The sequence below is a fragment of the Neofelis nebulosa genome, chromosome 9, assembly GCF_028018385.1.
Source record: "Neofelis nebulosa isolate mNeoNeb1 chromosome 9, mNeoNeb1.pri, whole genome shotgun sequence".
NCBI classification, from domain to species: Eukaryota; Metazoa; Chordata; class Mammalia; order Carnivora; family Felidae; genus Neofelis; species Neofelis nebulosa.
The window spans coordinates 27,346,616-27,366,239 of NC_080790.1; the positions used below are offsets into that span (position 1 = coordinate 27,346,616).

General features: G+C 40.8%; 1 protein-coding gene across 11 annotated transcripts in view; it reads left to right on the forward strand.

Moving 5' to 3' along the window:
* The window catches only part of LTBP1 (latent transforming growth factor beta binding protein 1), a 402,356-nt gene that overhangs the window by 290,702 nt on the left and 92,030 nt on the right, over positions 1–19,624 (forward strand). For all 11 annotated transcript variants that reach the window (XM_058683005.1, XM_058683000.1, XM_058683002.1 and 8 more), the window contains 3 exons: positions 76–198; positions 4,145–4,264; positions 15,910–16,032. In XM_058683005.1, coding sequence (XP_058538988.1) covers positions 76–198; positions 4,145–4,264; positions 15,910–16,032 — 366 coding nt within the window. The remainder of the gene's footprint in view (positions 1–75; positions 199–4,144; positions 4,265–15,909; positions 16,033–19,624) is intronic.

Below are 19,624 nucleotides of genomic sequence, written 5' to 3' on the forward strand. Positions count from 1 at the left end.
TGACCTGGGAGATGGGAGAGGTTTGAAATTCTGTTTTGAGAAATAAAACTCGACCGTGTTTTCTGCCTCGTATAGATGTTGACGAGTGCCTGAGGCCAGATGTGTGTGGGGAAGGACACTGCATCAATACCATGGGGGCCTTCCGGTGTGAATACTGCGACAGCGGGTACCGCATGACCCGGGGCGGCCGTTGTGAGGGTGAGTCAGTGCCACCTTGAAGTGTGGAGCACACATGATGGTGAAATGCAGGGCTGGGTCCACACCTGAGACTTTCCTCCCCCAGCCTGTGCATGATATCAGCTCATCGAAGCTCTTCCTGCCTTCTGCAGTCACAGCCTCTTGGACTCGCTTCAGGGACTTTGGATTGTTTTCCATTGTCTTCCATTTTTGCTCTCCCCTTGTCCACCTCAGCATCTGCCTTCCCTGGTAGTTTGAGTGAATCGCTGTAGAACAATTGATTGCGGAGCATCGTAGCGTAAGCCCAGACTTAATTACAGTGTCTGGATCATTCATCTGGGAACATGGTGCAGATTTACCCGCTGTTGATTTTTAGTTTCCACCCTTCTTGCCCTGTTACATTCCTTTCTCGCAGCTTGTCTTACATGTGTTCTGGGACTTGGTTACAAACCCTTCTGTTTTTTTTGTTTGTTTGTTTGTTTTTTTAATGTTTATTTATTTTTGAGACAGAGAGAGACACAGCATGAACGGGGGAGGGGCAGAGAGAAAGGGAGACACAGAATTGGAAGCAGGCTCTGGGCTCTGAGCTGTCAGCCCAGAGCCCGATGCGGGGCTCAAACTCGCGGACTGCAAGATCGTGACCTGAGCTGAAGTCAGACGCTTAACCGACTGAGCCACCCAGGCGCCCCTACAAACCCTTCTGTACCAAAGCTCCCTCTGACTAACTCCAGGTTGCATTCTAGCCACGCTAGATAAAATTTCTTTATTATTGATTGTGGCAATGAGTTTGCTAGTATTATATTAAAAAAAAAAAAAAAAGTTCTGAGAAGCTTTTAGAGTATGGCCAGAATACTTAACCATTTAATATTTCTGCTCATGTTTGTATCCCAGTTATACAGGTTCTTTTTGAAACCACCATGGTGCTTTTTAAATAATTATTTTCATGAAGAAATATGTTGCACTTCTGCTTGAATGCTGCCATGGATATGTGCCGGGGAAGGGAAGAGGGGTCTCTGAACACTTTTCTGAGGGGCCAGGCCATGTGGATGGTCCTGGTTCCACGGGGGTTCTTTGCCTGTGGCCACCTGAAGATCAGCCCATTTTCTAATATGGCTCGACGTCCAGACCAAGGGAGGGACAGACAAGTTGGGGCAGGCTGCCCTCAGCTGTCCCTGCCTCCTCTGCATTGGTTTTCTACATGGATCTAATGACCTGGTCCTGGAGGGAGAGCTAATTCGGTGTTTTGGCAGTCTGTCCCTGCCTCTCCCCCTGGCCCCTTGCATTCTGATCTGGAGAGACGCAGGAGCATTTTACATTCCTGAATCTCTGATCAACTAGGATCACAACAGAACTATAAGGTCTCTTCCCTGGCAGCTGAGGGCTGTGAGACAACAGGGTTGAAGTGTGCCCACTCTCCTTTTATAGGGGACCCTCACTCTGCCCTGGAGAGGCAGCATGCCCCCTTGGGAGGGGGCAGGACTGTGGCATCAGCTCCTGACTTCTGCGCTTAGTCACTTTATGGCTTGGAGTCAGCGACTTGGCCCCTTTGGATTGTTAACTTGGGAGCCACAAAGTTAACTTTCAGGGCTGTCCTGAGAATAAATGCGTGTTGTGGTATCTTGTGTGGTGCCTTTCACCTTATTAGTTCTCAAGAACCATTCTCTAGAAACCTCCCCCCTTTCCTGATGACTTTGTTTTTGCATGGGCCTTCTTGGTACATCTATAGCTTTGGAAATGCTTTTAAAGAAATGGCGTGGTTTACCTGACAAGCCTTTATGTGTAAAACAACACTCCCCGAAAAAGTCAAATGCTGATTCTAAAATTTTTTTCAATGTTTATTTATTTTTGAGAGAGAGAGAATGCACATGTGACCAAGTGGGGGAGGAGCAGAGAGAGAGAGGGAGACACAGAATCCGAAGCAGGCTCCGGGCTCTGAGCTGTCCGCACAGAGCCCCACGTGGATCTTGAACCCATGAGCCATGAGATCATGACCTGAGCTGAAGTCAGATACTTAACTGATTGAAGTCACATGCTGATTGTTAAGTCATACTTACAGTTTCAGGATGGGGAGTTGAGACATTTAAGTAGTAACTATGGTGCAAGGATGGAAAGTGGGAAGGAGTAGAAATTTGAAAATTCTGTACGTAAACAGGAAACTGATGGAGACTGTTCAGTAATATTTGGTGTATGGAAATTATTTCACAGAAATACTACCAGGGTTCCCTGAGTAAATAATACATAATTCTATCCCCATGAAATGGCTTGAAAAGAAGAAGGAGCCAAATAACATGGCTGTTTTCTAATTTCGTCATGGACCAGAACCAAAGGTCCCCAGGCTCCTGGCTCACCAAAGATTTTCTCAGCTGCCACTAACAAAGTTGCTTTCAAACAGCCCCAGTCTCCAAGGAGTCTATTGTATTTCACAGACATTATCTCATGCGTCCTTACTTTGTCCTGCTGAGGTATTACCAGGCAGGTAGTCCCTAATTTATAGATGAGGGAACGAGCAGACAGAGGTGAGAGTGGCCGGAAATGTAGGGATGTTGTCTTGTCTTGCTCCGCGTTGCATCTTATTTATTGGGCCAGCCTTCCTTAAAACCTTCTCTGACTTAACAGTTGTAGTTCTATTTAAAAAAAAAATCCTTCCAGAGAAGAATGTAATGCTGTTTGGAAAATGAAACTGGCAGGCGTCATCTTTCTGTAGAACAAGAAGTCCCAGAACATCTGACCTAAAACACACACACACACACACACACACACACACCACTATGTGTCATTGTCTGTTGGCAAGGATTTTTTGCTGATAGGAAAAAAAAATTACCACACTGACTTGGTGCTTATTCTATTAATAACATCTTCAACATTTTTCCTTTGAGCATCTTTTTTACTTGAAGCGTATTTTCACACTTGTCTGGTGATAATGAGAGATAATTTTTGAGAATTTCCCAGAATGGATGAATGTATCCGTTATATATTTCTTTCACTTTTTGCTTATGTCCTGAAAATTGTCTTTATATTTTGCATATGATTGGAGGTCCTATATGTATCTTATATTGGAACACTTAGACAGTAAATACACTCACTTGAATTCAGACTCCAATCCCAGAAAAAAATGATCTTTTCAAATGGGGCTGGTACCCAAGGTGTTCCCACTCTTGTTAAACTCCTGAACCATTTCCTGTATCCTGCTTCCCCCTTCTGTTGTTCTACCATTCTTCAAAATGCCTAGAGCCTCTGTAGTAGTTACGTCCGCCACAGCCCCAAGCATATTTAAGGTGTTGTTTTTCTCCTCACATTGAAAAGAACAGTGATGAATAACTCCAGTTAGCTGTGAATGTGAATAATAAGGTATATTTTTATTAGAAAATATTAGCATACGATCATATCACCATGTTTTTTGGAAAGTCTGGCAAATATTTGATGAGTTCATTTTCTCCTAATGTTCTGTTTCCACCTCCAAGGAGTTCACAGCCTGTGAAAGGTTTTAAATTATTCAAACCTTGGGTGTTCTTAGGCCCATGAAGCCAAAGCAAGGATTTCCCTAGAGCATCCATTGTCTGCAGAGAGAACCTCTGGCCAGGTGGATATGTGGCTTTGTCACTCTCATGCCTGTTTATTATATTTCTTTCTGGCAAGCTGCAGTATTCCTTCAAAGGTTTGGTGTTCAGAAAATGGCCCCCAAGAAGCTGCCAGCTCCCAGCAATGGAGAGGTCTAACCCTGCCAGTTGGAAAACTGGGGCCAAGTTTTTCCTTTGGATGTGTGTAAATATTTTACTCAAGGTCTACCTGGCCTTGCATTATTGTTGTGGTGGTGAAGTGTAGGCACAGTGTTTGATTACCTAGTTATGGTTTTCTCCACCAAAATGTAGATACAACATACCTTTTTTCCCCTCGGCTTCATCAGAAAAGTGAATGTTTGCTTCCGTATTCTGATAAATGCTTGTGACCTACTTTTCCAACTTTTCAGATATTGATGAATGTTTAACTCCAAGCACTTGTCCAGATGAGCAGTGCGTGAATTCTCCTGGATCTTACCAGTGTGTTCCCTGCACAGAAGGGTTTCGAGGCTGGAATGGGCAATGTCTTGGTAGGTACTAGAGTGTTCTTATCAAAGTCTTGTTTTTTTTCTGCCTAGTGCATTTTCTGACAGAGTGATGTAATGCCAAGTGATCCCTTGTTCAAAATGGAAAAAAAGAGAAAAAATGGAATATGACAAAGTTGTGTCATTCTGAGAAAACTTCTGAGAAAAGTTCAGTCACTTTTAACCATGGAGAAAATGGGAAAACAAGTTGGTAGAAAGAATGGGAGATTTTACCTGGGAGAAATAATTCTGAGTGAAGCAAATTATGGCCTTTGATGTGATAAATAACCAAGACCAAATAAAACAGTAATCACCACAGGGAGGGAGAGGTGGAGGCAACAGGCTAAAAAAGAGAGAAAAGGCCTAAGAAGAGGCCGCTTACCACACACTAATAGAATTTGGAAGCATACAGCACAAACATGAAGCAGAAGAGAAATCTTGATGGCTTGTCTCTGACGTGTATTCACTGAAGTCTTTACTAAATACTTCATACCAACATTAGGCACTGAGGAGGAGAAGCATCAAATTTGCTTTCAGTCTCTTTAGCTGTGCTCCACTTAGCTTTCCCCCTTAATGGTTTTCCTCTGTGTTTCTGTCTTTGTCTCTAATATTTTCCTTAGAAGCTGAGCTCTTTTACGCTCAATGCCAGACTCTGACCATGTGTGTTAAACTTCTCATTTCTTCATACCTTCCTTCCTTCTTCCGCAAGGGCTGAAGAGCTTACTGTATATACCCAGGGTTGTGCTGTGTGCTGGGATACGTTGAGGGACAAGAAAAGTGCCTTCCTCGTGGAACTGTCTGGTGAGGAAGACTCATAAGTATCTCATAAGTAAATGCAAAGGCACCAATAAGACAGTGCTGGGAAGTAGGGTTCTCTGCTGCTCTAAGAGTGTGCGATAGAACGAGTTGCCTCTGGGAAAATTCCTGATCGAGGTTACACTGAGGAAGGGGAGGGGAAGGAGATAAGTTTGGACAGAGGAAACAGCCTGTGCAGAGCGCTTGTGGAAGGAGGAAGCAATCAGGTTCACCTTTCAGTCACTAGCTGAAGGGCTAGACAGAGAACAAGGGAAGATTGGCCGCAGGATGAGGAGGCAGAACACGCTAGATGGACCCTCTCAGTCTTACTTAAGATGCTCATCTTTACTCGTACACCTCTGGGAAGATGTTTAGGTGTTGCAGAGCAGACAGGATGAGTAGGCTCGGCAGAAAGAGTCCCAATTTCAAAGCTTTGGACTCATCACCACGTTGCATAAGCTATGCCTCTGTACATGGCCGTCTCCTTCTGTCATTGGAATTGAGATGTTGATCTTTGGGAGAAGGGAAGATTTGGTTCATTAATTGCTTATTTGATCTGCATTTGTTGATGTGATCGGTACTGGTCAGAACATTATGTTTGGTTTTAATTTTCCCGTTTGGCATAAATTTCATACTTGCCTGTCAGGATTCCATTTGTGTTCTCATTTTCACATACTGAGGCATATTATAATCCAAGAGCAGAGCCTGAATTTTACCTTCAATAACTAAAATTCATCATAGTGGTATAAACACAGCCCTGATGCATGAACTTGCTAATGAAATATGACTGACCAAATTGGCAAGTGATCGTTCTTCAATACAAATGCATTTATCTAGATTGGGCAATCATAAGAAATGAGTTCTCATACCTGGATGTGTGCAGTCAATCTAATCATGACCACTTTGCTCCAGTTTAATGACAGAAACAGCACCTCATTTAAAAGTAACTTGACTTTGCCAACCAGACTTAGTGGAATCCTAAGCAGAAATCCTAGGTCACCATGTCAGTCACCCAAAGTCATACACTTAGCCACTTGTTCCAAGCACTACTTTTCGGTTTTGCATTGCTAAGGTCATGCAATTCCTATGATAAGTAGACTGTGTACTTTTTTTCCTTCTGCCTTTATCTACAGATCAGGCTTCTCCTCCGTGATGATGTTTCAGTTCCATTCGTTGTTCAGAGCTGGACTTAGAGCTCTTCTTAGATTCTCAGGAGGGCTTTTGCAGATTATACCAAAACAGATCCGTGTTAATTTTTTATGGCAGTAGAGCTTTCACACGTTAAAAAGTTGAGTGTGACAAAAAGTCGATGTCGCAACATGCCTTTCTATTCTTACTGAACCAATGAATGAATGAGATTCTTCTGCTCAGCTCTGACAACGCTAATGAGTACCCAGTGATGGCTCCTACATTTTAGTTCTCACCTTTATACTTCTGCTACTCTAAAATACTTTTCAAAGGTGCAGTCATTACTTAAGCTGATCATTGAGTTGAGCTAATCAGCAACAATTTGATTATATATTTATTTTCAATTTAACAGTTGAGTGCCTACCAAGAGCCAGGCAGTTTTCAAGACCCCGGAGATTTAGGGAAAATAAAAAAAATGCCTTCCCCTCTTTGCCTGTGTACTCTAGAGCTTACATTGTGTTTGCAGATAAACAAGTCAGCAAGTAAAGGATGTGGTATGTCAGATGTGTTTTCAGTGCCATGAAGGGGAAAAAAATAAAATAAAACTGCCTAAGGGATACAGAGAGTGTCAGATTCTATGGTGGTCAGAGAAGACATCAAATGATAAGTTATTCATACAGTGTTCCTTTCTAACTATTTGTTTTTTTCTCTATTGGTTATTTGTGATGGGTTTGTGGCTTTTTAATATCATTTTAGTCCAGATAATTTAGGGTGCATTGATGAGACTGTTTTCCCCCAATTTTAAATGTATGAGAACATTAAAGACTTAAAAGTATTCCAAATCTCACCATTTGAAGGAAAGTCTTACACTTGGTATTTGTTAGTTGCCATCTGTAGAGAAGATAATCCCTACGTCACAGGGTTCTCTGTTCCATAAGTCTTCATGTCCTCCTTTTTCTACCACTCTGCTCCCGCTGACTGAATGTTTTTAAATTATTACAATTAAAGTTGTACAGGGTCATATGTAATACTACTATTGTGTGGCATTATGCTTATGGTTTTTTTCTAAAGCCTGTTGATCTGTATATTGATTTGGCTCTTTTTCCTGTTACATGGATTCATTAGGAATTGAGAATTGCTATTTTGACTCATATTCTGCAGGGATTTGGTGCCAGTTAGACTTTCTCCTTCTTTTCCTGACTTAACAGTGAACTTGCTGAAACCATTAATGGCCTTGTATTCCTGCCATGTAAGCTGGCTCACTGATTGATGCTTCTCCTTGATTTATGAATTAGAGCAGAAATCATCTGGGGCCGAAACAGGTCAGATGTTAGCAGGTGTTGTCTGGAAGACCATGCGGTTTCCTAGTGTTGAGTTCAGGGCATATGATCCTTCATTCTCAGTCGTTTATTGCCCACTTTCAAAATATCTATCCCTTGGTGCTTTTTGGCAACTCTTGTTGGCTCCTCTGTTAATGTAGCTTCTTCTTTCAAGTTGTGGATTTCAGTCCTCTCTTGAAAGCCACTTTCATCATTCAACATTGTATTCCTTGGACCTCACATTCAGCCTGGAGTTGTTGCCCACTTGATCCCCACCTCTAATGATTATTTCTTCACCCTGGGTTCTGGCGAGTTCCAACTGGCTGCTTCAACCAGGACCTTTTTTGAGGGAAGCCAGCCTGTCAGGTAGTCAATTAACAGGTTTCTCTTCACTCATGAAGAACAGGCCTGATTCAAACCCTGCTAGAGCCACCCTTCAAAGGAGATTCTCTGATATTTAATTGTGTAAAGGTACATTTGGCAACTCTTCTGTAAAGATCATATTTCCTTGAACTTAGACAGATTTTGAGCTATATGACCTCTCTGAAGCTTGGTCTCAATAGCTTTAAAATGGGTATTGAGATACTCTTCTTCGTTGGATTTACTGTCAGAATTAAATAAGCAATATAAAGCATGTAGAAAGGCATGCGACACAATGTAGAACCCAATAAATGTTATAACCCTTCTTCCCCCAACTCTGTTATCCTCCCGTTTACCTCCTTAATCCTGAAATATAAGAAGGGTAGTAATAACTGATACCTATCCAATAAATTCTATGTCAAGTTTCTGTGTGTAACTATCCTTGGCTTTTCATAAGCTCATTTCCTGTAGTTCTTCCCTCTCCCTGGGTCATCGGAGCCTTCGTTTATGAATCTAAGTAATCTTAATCTTAGAGTTTCCTTTCAACTTCTGGACATTTTTGTTTAGCTGGGATATATTGCTTAAGAATCCTCATGCTTTTCTGTAGGATCACTGATCATCCCTAACAAATGTTTCGCCTTCTGCAATACTGCCATTTCCATCCTTCTACTTCACTTTCTTTGCTCACCTTCATAAGATACAGTATCTACCACCTGGTGGTTGTATGCAGGCAGCGCTGAGTTTACTTTATTGTCTTACTTTAGAATTGAGTCTGTGAAAAACCATGTGACCTGGGAACACAAATTTCTGAGATTTTTATCATAGTAATCCTTCTCTGTCAAACCGTAATTAAGTTAATGGTGACTCTGTGACTCCGATTTACGTTTTCTAAACGTAATGGGTCCTAGGCATTTGAAGAACTCCGTGTTATTTGATCCACTCGACAACGGGTTAGCCTTAGTCTTAACGAAAACCAGGTGCAGAGAACATACACGGTAAACATGGAAAACCCCTTGTTCTAGGAGTTCTTTTCACACTAGGATTTATTTTCAGATTTTGAGGAATCATTGTTAACCTTTATGGAATACATGAATATTCATAGACTTGTATGAAATTGGAGACTTTCATCCTACATTTATTTATTTTGTATAAGATGGCAACAGAACTGAACATCCACCTTTTGCAGATATTATTAAATGTGCAAACACCAGCCTAATCCCTAATCCCACTGTATGCTAAAGAAGTCTTCTAATTAGTCACTACGTTATTATCGAACACCTAATTATGTGCTTGATTCCAGAGAAGATTTGGAGTTGTAAACGAGCAAAAAAAAAAAAAAAAAATACAGAATAGAACGGTGCTTCTCAGGGGATGGGAGCTGGTAGAATTGGGGAGATGTTGTTTAAGGATGGAAGCTTGGAACTGGCAGGTAGGTAAGCCCTGGGGATCTATTGCATAGGTTACTGATGATTACAACAGTGCTGTGTTACAGTTATTATAGTCAACAATGCTGTGTTATAAACTTCAAAGCTGCTAAGAGGTTAGATCATGATTATGTTCACAAAAAAAGGAAATAATTATGGGACATAATAGAGGTCTTAGCTAACATTGTTAGTCATCTTGCAATATATAAGTATATCAAATCATCACTTAAACTGACACAATGTTATGTCAATTATACCTAAATTAAAAATGCAAACAAGAGAGGCGCCTGGGTGGCTCAGTGGGTTAAGCGTCCAACTTCAGCTCAGGTCATGATCTCACAGCTTGAGAGTTTGAGCCCCACATTGGGCTCTGTGCTGACAGCTCAGAGCCTGGAGCCTGCTTCAGATTCTTGGTCTTCCTCTCTCTGCTCCTCCCCTGCTCACACTCTGTCTCTCTTTCTCATTTAAAAAGAAAAAAGAAAGCAAACAAGAAACTACTTTTGAAGGCAGGAAACATGCCTGTGTGGGGAGACTATTATAATAACAACAAACTTCTCTTACATTGTTACAAAGGGCTTTGACTTCGTTGTGGTTTTTTTTGTTTTTTTTGGGTTTTTTTTTTGGTCCTCAGGGTAGTCTTCCCTGTAGTGCACATATAGAAATTGATTCCCAGAGAGGGTAATGGGCTTGCCTAAGGTTATAGGTAATAAATGGCAGATCTAGGACATGATCCCAGGTCTTTTATTTCCCAAACTAGTGTTCTGTTCTATACACTACCTCATATCTCCCTCCTTTTTACCCAGGAAAATTAGAGAACAAAACAATATGAAGGTAACGAGGAAGACAAAAACGTTCATAGAAAGGAGAGATCCATGTGGGTGCGAATCCTCCCTTGCGAGCAGCAATAATAACGGCTCAGGGATTCTTGACTCTGAGATGGCAGGCTGCACCACGGATAGCCCCAATTGAGTTTTGCTGAAAGACAAAATATTCTTTTGGAAAGGTGAAGTAGGAAAGCAGTGATTCGGTACGATTAATGGATTGGTTTTCTGAGATCATCTTTGTCTCTTTATCTGGGATGTATATAGCATTGGCTCTTTTCCAGTCCTAAACAGCAGTGATGAGTCTTTGGGGGATGTGTAACATAGTTTTGTAGGCTGCAGTGCTACTGCATATCTTGGTCAGACTTGACAGAGGGCATCTGAGATCCTGAGGATTTACTGTACCTCGAGTGCAGGTTGTTCAAAACACTTGCCTAACTGGCTTCTGTATCTTACTTTGCCATGCTTGCTTTTCTGTCAAATATGCTCTGCCATCGTCTTTACTCTAAAAGACTGTGTATAACGAATAGTTGAGGGATAACCAAATTAATATCATGGTTGGGGTAGGGAATAATCTCATACTTTCAGGTAGCCATAGTGATGGAATATGTTTACTTCCCTTATCAAACGATGTTCATTCATTGAAGTTTGTGTTGACCACTAAGGAATTAAACGAGACTGAATGGCCTCTGAAAAATGACTGGCTTGCAGTGTTGAGAGATTCATTTCCTGGAAAGTACAGGAAGTAATGCAGGTGCACTCTTGCTCTGGAATCAACTCTGACCAGCCTCAAGGAGCTGATAGGTGAAGTAGAAAGTGGCACCATAGGGGCGCCTGGGTGGCGCAGTCGGTTAAGCGTCCGACTTCAGCCAGGTCACGATCTCGCGGTCCGTGAGTTCGAGCCCCGCGTTGGGCTCTGGGCTGATGGCTCAGAGCCTGGAGCCTGTTTCCGATTCTGTGTCTCCCTCTCTCTCTGCCCCTCCCCCGTTCATGCTCTGTCTCTCTCTGTCCCCAAAATAAATAAAAAACGTTGAAAAAAAAAAAAAAAAAGAAAGTGGCACCACAGCCTTGGACTGACTTGTGTGAGGTCAGCCACTGAATACCCTCTATACCTCCAGAGGTTAGGCTTCCCAGAGAGGGGCTTCAGGCTGCCTGGTGTGTTCCCAGGACATGAGGAAGGGAAATTTCAAAAGGGTTCCTGACCCAGAGGAATTACATCCAAAGGCAATGAGAGGCTTTGCAGGTGGGTTTGCTGGCCAGTGGAAAGTTGTCTTTGTCAAATTGTGGAGAATGGAAAGTTGCCAGAGATCTGGAAACAGATTAATGTCCTCACTTCCCCCCCAAAGAAGAAAGAAGGTGCAGTTCAGGAATTAATGACCACTGAACTTCATCTTAACCTTGACAAAGAACTGTAGGCTGCAGGATGCAAATGATAAGGTGAAACATTTTAAAAGAAAAAGATGATCGTAAGAATCAGCCAGGGCTCACTAAGGACAAATCATGTGTGGCTATTCTGACTGCCTCTTCTGATGGGCTTCTCAGAGGAGCAGGTCATGAAATCCTATAGGCACGGCATATTTAGTTTTCAACAGGCCTCTGTTACAGTCTCTCAGGGTATTGTAGATGAGAATGATGAATTTGGATTGGGTGATAGTATACTGGGATGGATTCATAAACTTTTGAATGATCATATCCATGAAGTGCTGACCGCATAAACCCCTAGTAATTCCCTTACTATGGGAGTTTTAATTAATTCATTGAATAGAAAATGTCAAATTATGTCCCAAAAGCCCATTGGTAAATTGTACTTGGGGAGATCAGAAGACATTTTTCTACAGACACCATACTTTTCATGATGTTTCCCTTTTAAGCTCATTATGTATATGCCTCATAAGAATTTGGTAATGTGACTTCTACAAAACCATGATCCTAATCTCAGAGTAAGATGAGTTTCGAACTCTAATTAAAAAAAAATTTTTTTAATGTTTATTTATTATTGAGAGACATAGAGTGTGAGCAGGGGAGGGGCAGAGAGAGAGGGAGACACAGAATCTGAAGCAGGCTCCAGGCTCTGAGCTGTTAGCACAGAGCCCGATGTGGCGCTTGAACTCAGAAGCTGTGAGATGATGACCTGAGCCAAAGTCGTACACTTAACCAACTGAGCCCCCCAAGTGCCCCTTGAACTCTAATTTAGAAACCAAAGACCTAACCATCTCTCTCTGTAGCAGGGATTAGGGGGTGTGGGTCTTGGATGGTGGACTGAATAGGGACTACCTTGTTTCCCATAGCATTGATCTTCTAGAAGGTTCAGGGTAAGAACTTGGGGGGGGGGCAGGTGGCAGGCTTTCTGTCAATAACACTCAGGGCCCCACAAGTTTGTGTCCTTGACTGAATGGAAGAACACTGGAAACCATTGACAGTTTTTAAAGGAGCAACACCATTTTTTAAAAAGGTTTATTTTGAGAGAGGCAGAGAGATAGCGTGAGCAGGAGAGGGGCAGTGAGAGGGAGAGAGAGAATCCCAAGGAGGCTCTGCGCTGACAGTGAACTATGAGATCATGACCTGAGCCAAAATCAAGAGTCAGATGCTTAACTGAATGAGCCACCCAGGCATCCCAGGAGCAACACCATTGATCATATTTGTATTTTAGGTCACTCTGGCTACCTGCTGGATAGTGGATTAGAGAGGGCAAGACTCCAAGTGGAGAAACAGACTGTGATGGTAACCCATGTGAGAGAAAATGATGGTAGTAAGAAAGAAATAAAGCAGGGGTATTTGAGAGATATTTGGAAGGTAGAATTGATAAGACTGGTAATAAATTGAATGTGGGGAAAGAGGGAGAATAAGGAATCTGGATAGGATGACTTCAATTTTTGACTTGGGCATTTGGATAGTGGCATAACGTATTGATGTGGAAAGCAGCATAAAGAAAACATGGGGGAGATCAGGTTTGGGTCTGAACACTCAGAAGTGCCTGTGACATATCAAGTGGAGGTGTCAGGAGACTGACCAACGAGGTTGTGGGGGTCTGCAGTTTAAGAGAGGTGTGGGCAAAAGATAAAATGGTGACTTTATTTCACTCCTTTTACATCCATCAAGTGAGGCCACACCTTCCTACTCTATGGAGATTCTTTTTTTTAAATTGAGGTATAATCTATAACATTAGATTCATTTCAGGTATACAACATAAGGATTTAGTATTTGTGTATATAACAAAATGATCATAATTCTAGTGAAAGTCCATCACCATTTATAGTTATGGCATTAAAACATTGTTTTTCTTGTGATGAGGACTTTTAAGATCAACTGTCTTAACTCTTAACTATGCAATGCAGTACTACTGACTCAAGTATCTTATAAGTTGCAAGTATTTTATAAGTATTTCATCAACAATAATCTGCACTCTTAATTTGCTTTGACTAGAGAAAATAATGGTCTTAGAAACTGATTTTGTTGTTATATTCTGCAGTCCTGTAAGTCACATTTCCTGATGCATGAATGAATAAAGAGAACAGTCCATACATTTTTCAACTTGTTAACGTTTTTGAAGCCAATCCAGATCCTCGATGGGACATTTTAACGTTACTGTCTGGAATTTACATGCCTACTGTCTAGGCTCCTTCTGTCCCATTATTTACTTTGGCTCCAGTGTTTGGCTTCTTCTTTCAAGTTGTTTGTATTCAGTGTTCATAAAAGTGGACTCCGACAACCAAGGAAAAGATGGACAATGAGACAGTTTGGAAGTGCTATTTTTGTTGTCATAGAGTAGGGTCAGTTCAGTAGTAGTAAGTGATTTTGTGAAGGCCAGGTAGAGTACTCACGCAGTGCTAATTCGCCGGCTGTTCTCTGTTTGCATGTGAGACGTATGCCTGTGTGCTTGGTTGCTCACACACTTTTGCCTTATTTTGATAATACAGTAAAACCTTGATTTGCGCGCACGATTCATTCCAGAAACATGCTTGTAATCCAAAGCATACCAAAGTATATCAAAGCAAATTTCAAGAAACGGTAGCTCAGTCGTGATCATGTAACATTCAGCATCACGTCCTACTCATATTGTAAGACCTCGTTCGTTTTATCGAGTTAAATTGTGCTAGAAATGTTTGCTTGTCTTGCAGAACCCTCGCAGAACGAGTTACTTGCAATCCAAGGTTTCACTGTACTCTGTTTCTCGATATCATTGTCGGAAAGCCGTAACCCAGTTTTAATGGAATGTCATGCGAACAAATGCAGTCTGAACTGTGAAATGCTGAATTAGAACGAGATCTTTGTTAATGTGTTTGTGACTCTTTGCCTTTTAAGAGGGTGGAAAGCTTTACTGCTCTCAGGGTGAGCATTGCAAAATGCAATGGATGGAATCAAGAGCATTTTCGTTCTTATTGTTTGTCTGCCTTAGATTAAGATGCGGTGCGTTATTGACCGCTGTAAAATTAAGCCTAAATCATGATGTGGTGTGTAATTTTAGCACTTAAGTGGTTTAAATTGTTCTTCTTAAGGTTTTTGTTGTCCATGCTACACTGTGTGTCTTCTTACTGGGACTTACGGTGGACTTACCAGAGGTGCTCAAATGCAGCATAGAGCTCAAGTTTTTCTTTATGAAATAACAATATTCTAGTAGGAGATTAATGAATGCTGAATGAAATCAATGAACACGTAGATGATTGTTTTCTATATAAATGCTATGTTAGCAAACAATAAAAACAAACATACTCCTAATTCTTCAGCGGTTTCTAGCACTACACTTAACTTGTGTTAATAGAAACAGGTTAAGGGATACCTGAGTGGCTCAGTTGGATAAGCGTCCAACTTTGGCTTGGGTCGTGATCTTACGGTTTGTGAGTTTGAGCCCCACATCGGGCCCTGCACTGATGGTGCAGAGCCTGCTTGGGATTTTCTCTCTCTTCCTTTTTCCTCTGCCCCACCCCCCACTTGGTGGCTCACGTGCACACGCTCGCTTGCTCGCTCTCTCTCTCAAAATAAAAAAATAAACTTTAGAAACAGGTTAAAAGGATGATCTTTGGAGTCAGGCTAACTGGATTCAAATATGAGCCCCCAGTTTCTAACCATGTGGCCTTGGACAGTCTGTTTGAATTTCTCTGAGACTTGGTTCTTTTGTCAGTGAAATGGTTAGCTTGGATGGGTTTTGTGAGGATTAAATAAGCATAAAGCCTTTAGTACTTTTGTGCAGTAAGTGTTTGGTAAAGATTAGCCACTATTTTTTCTGCCTCTGCAGTCTGTACCCTACCTTCAAATTGCCCAGTAGGCTTGTTGGTCCTCTAGATTGATTTTTATAATACTGATTCAATGCCATCTTTGAAAATTGTATCAGAGGTTTTTTCCTCCTTTCTGTTAACAGCTCCTGTGGTTTCTCTAGGTCATGAGTCCTATCCTTTCTTCAGTGAACCCTCCCTTCCTGCAGAACTCATCAGTTCCCTTACTAGACCTTGATACATCTTTGATTCTTTGGAATATTTCATTTTGTAGAGGATGCTGCTCTAGAACCTCCCTCTCTTCTTTCCTCCCCTGTACAGCAAGCTTTCACTGAATTCATTCATAGACATCTTCAGTTCCTTTTTTGAGTTACTTTGCAGAAAGTAAATTAAGGCATGGACCTGTGCCACATGTTGTTCACACCGGAGCTGCCTTTCCTCCTTTGGGCTAATTTGAAAGCTTGTCTTAAAGAATCTGTCCTTTCTTTGAAGATGGACTATTTCTATTTTTAGCCAAATTCAATTTTATTTATGTTTTATTTCTTTTTTTCTCTCTTTGTGGTTTTTCCTCCCCCCTTATGCAACATTCTTCAGATGTGGATGAGTGTCTGGACCCACAGATCTGCACAAATGGTACTTGCTCGAACCTCGAAGGCTCCTATATGTGTTCATGCCACAAGGGCTACAGCCCAACCCCAGACCACAAGCACTGTAAAGGTAAATACTCTGATCGAATTTCTTACTTTTATTTGAACTGCATTTAAGAATCTGTTCGAGTAACTAGCTGAGAAAAGGGAACCAAAAAAAAAAAAATGAATTATGCTGCCTGTCATGTATTTTAAGTGAGCTACTTGGAGCACATTTTTGTTGGTATCTTTGAAAGTGACTCCTCACTGTGGTTACATACAGACCATACGTACTTAGATAAAGGAAAACAGCATAGTTTTAGAGAGCATCTATAAACCACAGGTCAATTTTTCATTTCTTGTGGTTATAAAAACTACAGTTGCACATTTCTGTGAATATACTAAAAACCATTGAATTGTACACTTTAGATGAATTATGTGGTGGTGAATTATATCTCAATAAAATTGCCATTGAAAACCTTCATTGTAGAAAATCTAGCAAAGAGAAAAGTAAAAAAAAATTTTCTCAGTCTCATTCATGCATAGTCCTATCTCACAGATATTTTCTATCACTTTATTTTTAATGTGCAATTTTGTAAGTTTTGTCACTTAATAGTATATACATCATGAGCATTTTATATATCATTAATAACTTTACAGACATTATTTTTAAAAGCTGCTTAATAGTGCAGTGTATTACTATTTCAGCATTTTCTTGCTGCTTATGTGTTGAACAACCATAATTTTTTTCCACCTTCTCATTATGTAAAAAAAAAAAAAAGGATCATTTCTTTATTTATAAATGTGGAATAATTGGATAAAACATCTTTAATGTTTTTTATTATTTTGATAGAATGCTAATTTCTAATTTTAAAAATATATTTTTTAATTCTGAAAGATTGAATATTTATTATATATGCTTATTTCTATTAATTTCCTGGAGACTTCTAATTATTACAACATTTATTTCATATTGCAACATGTATTTTGCACATTTTTTTCTTGTGTAAATTTATGTTACTATCTGTTCCTATTTATCAGGTTTTTAAATCACCATATATGAACGCTTTATATAAAGCACGTGTGTAAACCTACGTACCTGTGTCTTTGTATTACAAATACACTTTTTTATGGCATATTGTTGTAATTTGTCCAAAGTTTCTCTAATTTCCTCTGCATAATTCTTTCTTTAAGTTTAATTTTTTTCTGTGGTCAAATCTGTGGATGGTTTCCTTCTGCTTCTGCTTTATACCTACAAGCATGCTCTTTCAAGGGGAGGAAAGGAAGAAATACGTGAAGTTTTACTTCTTTCTGAAGTGTCTCACTGAGAGTGAAGGATGTGGGTTGGGAATTAATTTCTCACTATGGTAGCTAGTAGTAAACTGGTATCTTACTCTCTTGTAAGAATTGTAGCCTCTCCCGCTGGCAGGAGCAGATTCCCAGACCTCTGGATTGGGTGGCTGACCCCTTACATGCAGGGGAACACCAGTCACCCCCAGTGGAGCATGTAGGGGGGCCTCATCTCCCTTCCCTCCAGGTCCTTTTCCTGCTGGCCCATGTCCACAGTCTTCCTACCAAGTTCTTCTGGTGATTTGCTCTGCAGCCTTGGATACATTAAACTTGGATTTCCAGGTCTCATATCATCTCTAAAATTCAGGGATTGGGTTTTTTAGAGGAATAACGCTCCAAGGAGACACATGTTGGGTGAATGACTCATTACTACTTTCTTACGCTTGGCTGCTGTCATCCCAGATGATCCTGCCCCACTATAGTAAGGCTTCCCAGCGCCCCAGAATTCCCACCATCGGCTGATGGCAGCCATAGAAACACTCATTTTCCGCTCTGTGTGGCGCTCTCCTGGGCTGCTGCAAAAGCTTCTCTTCATCCTTCCCTTCTTTCCTTCCGGGTATATCAAGGAACCCGCATGTTCCAGGCACTGTGTTCAAATGCAGATGCTGAGAGGTTTTAATCTCTCAAAGCACTTTTATTGGCTGGAAAAGACGCAAACCTACTACTATAATTATAGATAGAGGACCACCTGATGAAGTTAACGTTATCGGTGATGTATTACAAAAAAAAAACCCTGTGAAATCCAAATGAAGTCTGGAGCTTAGTTTAAAAAGGAGGAGTGTAGTATATCAAACCCTCATTCAGTCACTCAGAAGCTGTGTGGGCTTGGATAAGTTTTCTCTGCAAAAAGGCAACAATAATGGTACCTACTCAGGTGATGTGAGGATTGCGTGTGGTAATACAGAAACAGAGCTCATATGGGGAGAAAGAGATTATGTCGGGACAGAGAGTGACGTTGTTATGCACCACATTAAAGGTGTGTACAAGGCTCTGTTAAAGCCAAGAAGTCTGTGGCTAATCCTGTGTGCACACTTCTGGGAAAGCTTCACGGAGGTGCTGCTGTTCAACCTTGGTCTGAAAATTTTGAATATGGAGGGGAGAAGAACTTAGGAGGAAGGGAAAGCAACACATAATCAAAGGTTGGAGGTGTGAAAGGGCTATTCTCTCCACGTGGCATTTAACCTTGGCCCCTATTCCAATTTTTCTTTGCATTATGGTCTGGGATAGGGTCAGGCAAGATCCCCATCTTCTGCTCTGGAAACCTGCATACGGACTAATTATTTTCCTTACTCCCAGTCAAAGCCTACCCTTTTTATAATAATAAATCGTATAACATCCTTTTTCCTCTAATAATTTCATAGTCTTTCCCAAACTACATCAGCTCAAAGATGTAAATTCTTCCCATATCTTAAATCTATCCTTTTTCCGGGGTGCCTGGGTGGCTCAGTTGGTTAAGTGTCTGACTTCGGCTCAGGTCATGATCTCATGGTTTGTGGGTTCGAGCCCCACATTGGGCTCTGTGCTGACAGCTTGGAGCCTGGAGCCTGCTTCGGATTCTGTGTCACCGCCTCTCTCTGCCCCTCCCCTGCTTGTGCTCTCTTGCTCTCTCTCTTTCTCTTTCACTCTGTCTCTCAAAATAAATAAATATTAAAAAAATTAAAAATCTGCCCCTTTTCCAATATTGCAACAACTGCCAGTTTCACCTTAGTGCTAAATATTAACTTTGTTTTCATGTCGCTAAAGGTCCTGAAAACTTTTTTTCAGGTTGTAAGCATATCATCTAGTATATTAAATCAGTATTTGTTTCTTTATATCTTTTGTATATCTGTGTCTTTCTTATCTCTTTATACATTTTAGCACTGTATGTCCTAAATTTATAAATACCTAGGGATAGTCTCTGTTTTAACTCTGGGATGGATTTGTCATAATAATATGTTTAAAAAGCCCCTTAAAGAAATCATGCTTGGTGAAAATGATACTTTCTATTTATCTTTTGGCACAAGAGAGAGAAGACTTTTGTCCTGCATGCCTATTTTATTAGAAAGCGTTCTTTTGTCATAGGAATTTTGTGCCTCATCAGAAAAGAAAAAGGGGTTCCCCTTTGGTCATCTTAAAGACCCAAAGATCACCTTATTCAAGATAACTGGATTACCTCAAGTTGTTCCAAATGTGTGTGTCATTACTTAAAATGAATTACTTCTGACAGTATTCCCAACATAAATGAGTAAATTATGTAAGATGTCTGCTTGGACAGTGCTTAGAATGGACGGTATATTTTCGCTGCAGACATCTTCACATGGGAATGCTTAATTTGTCATCTTCTTTGAGAAAGT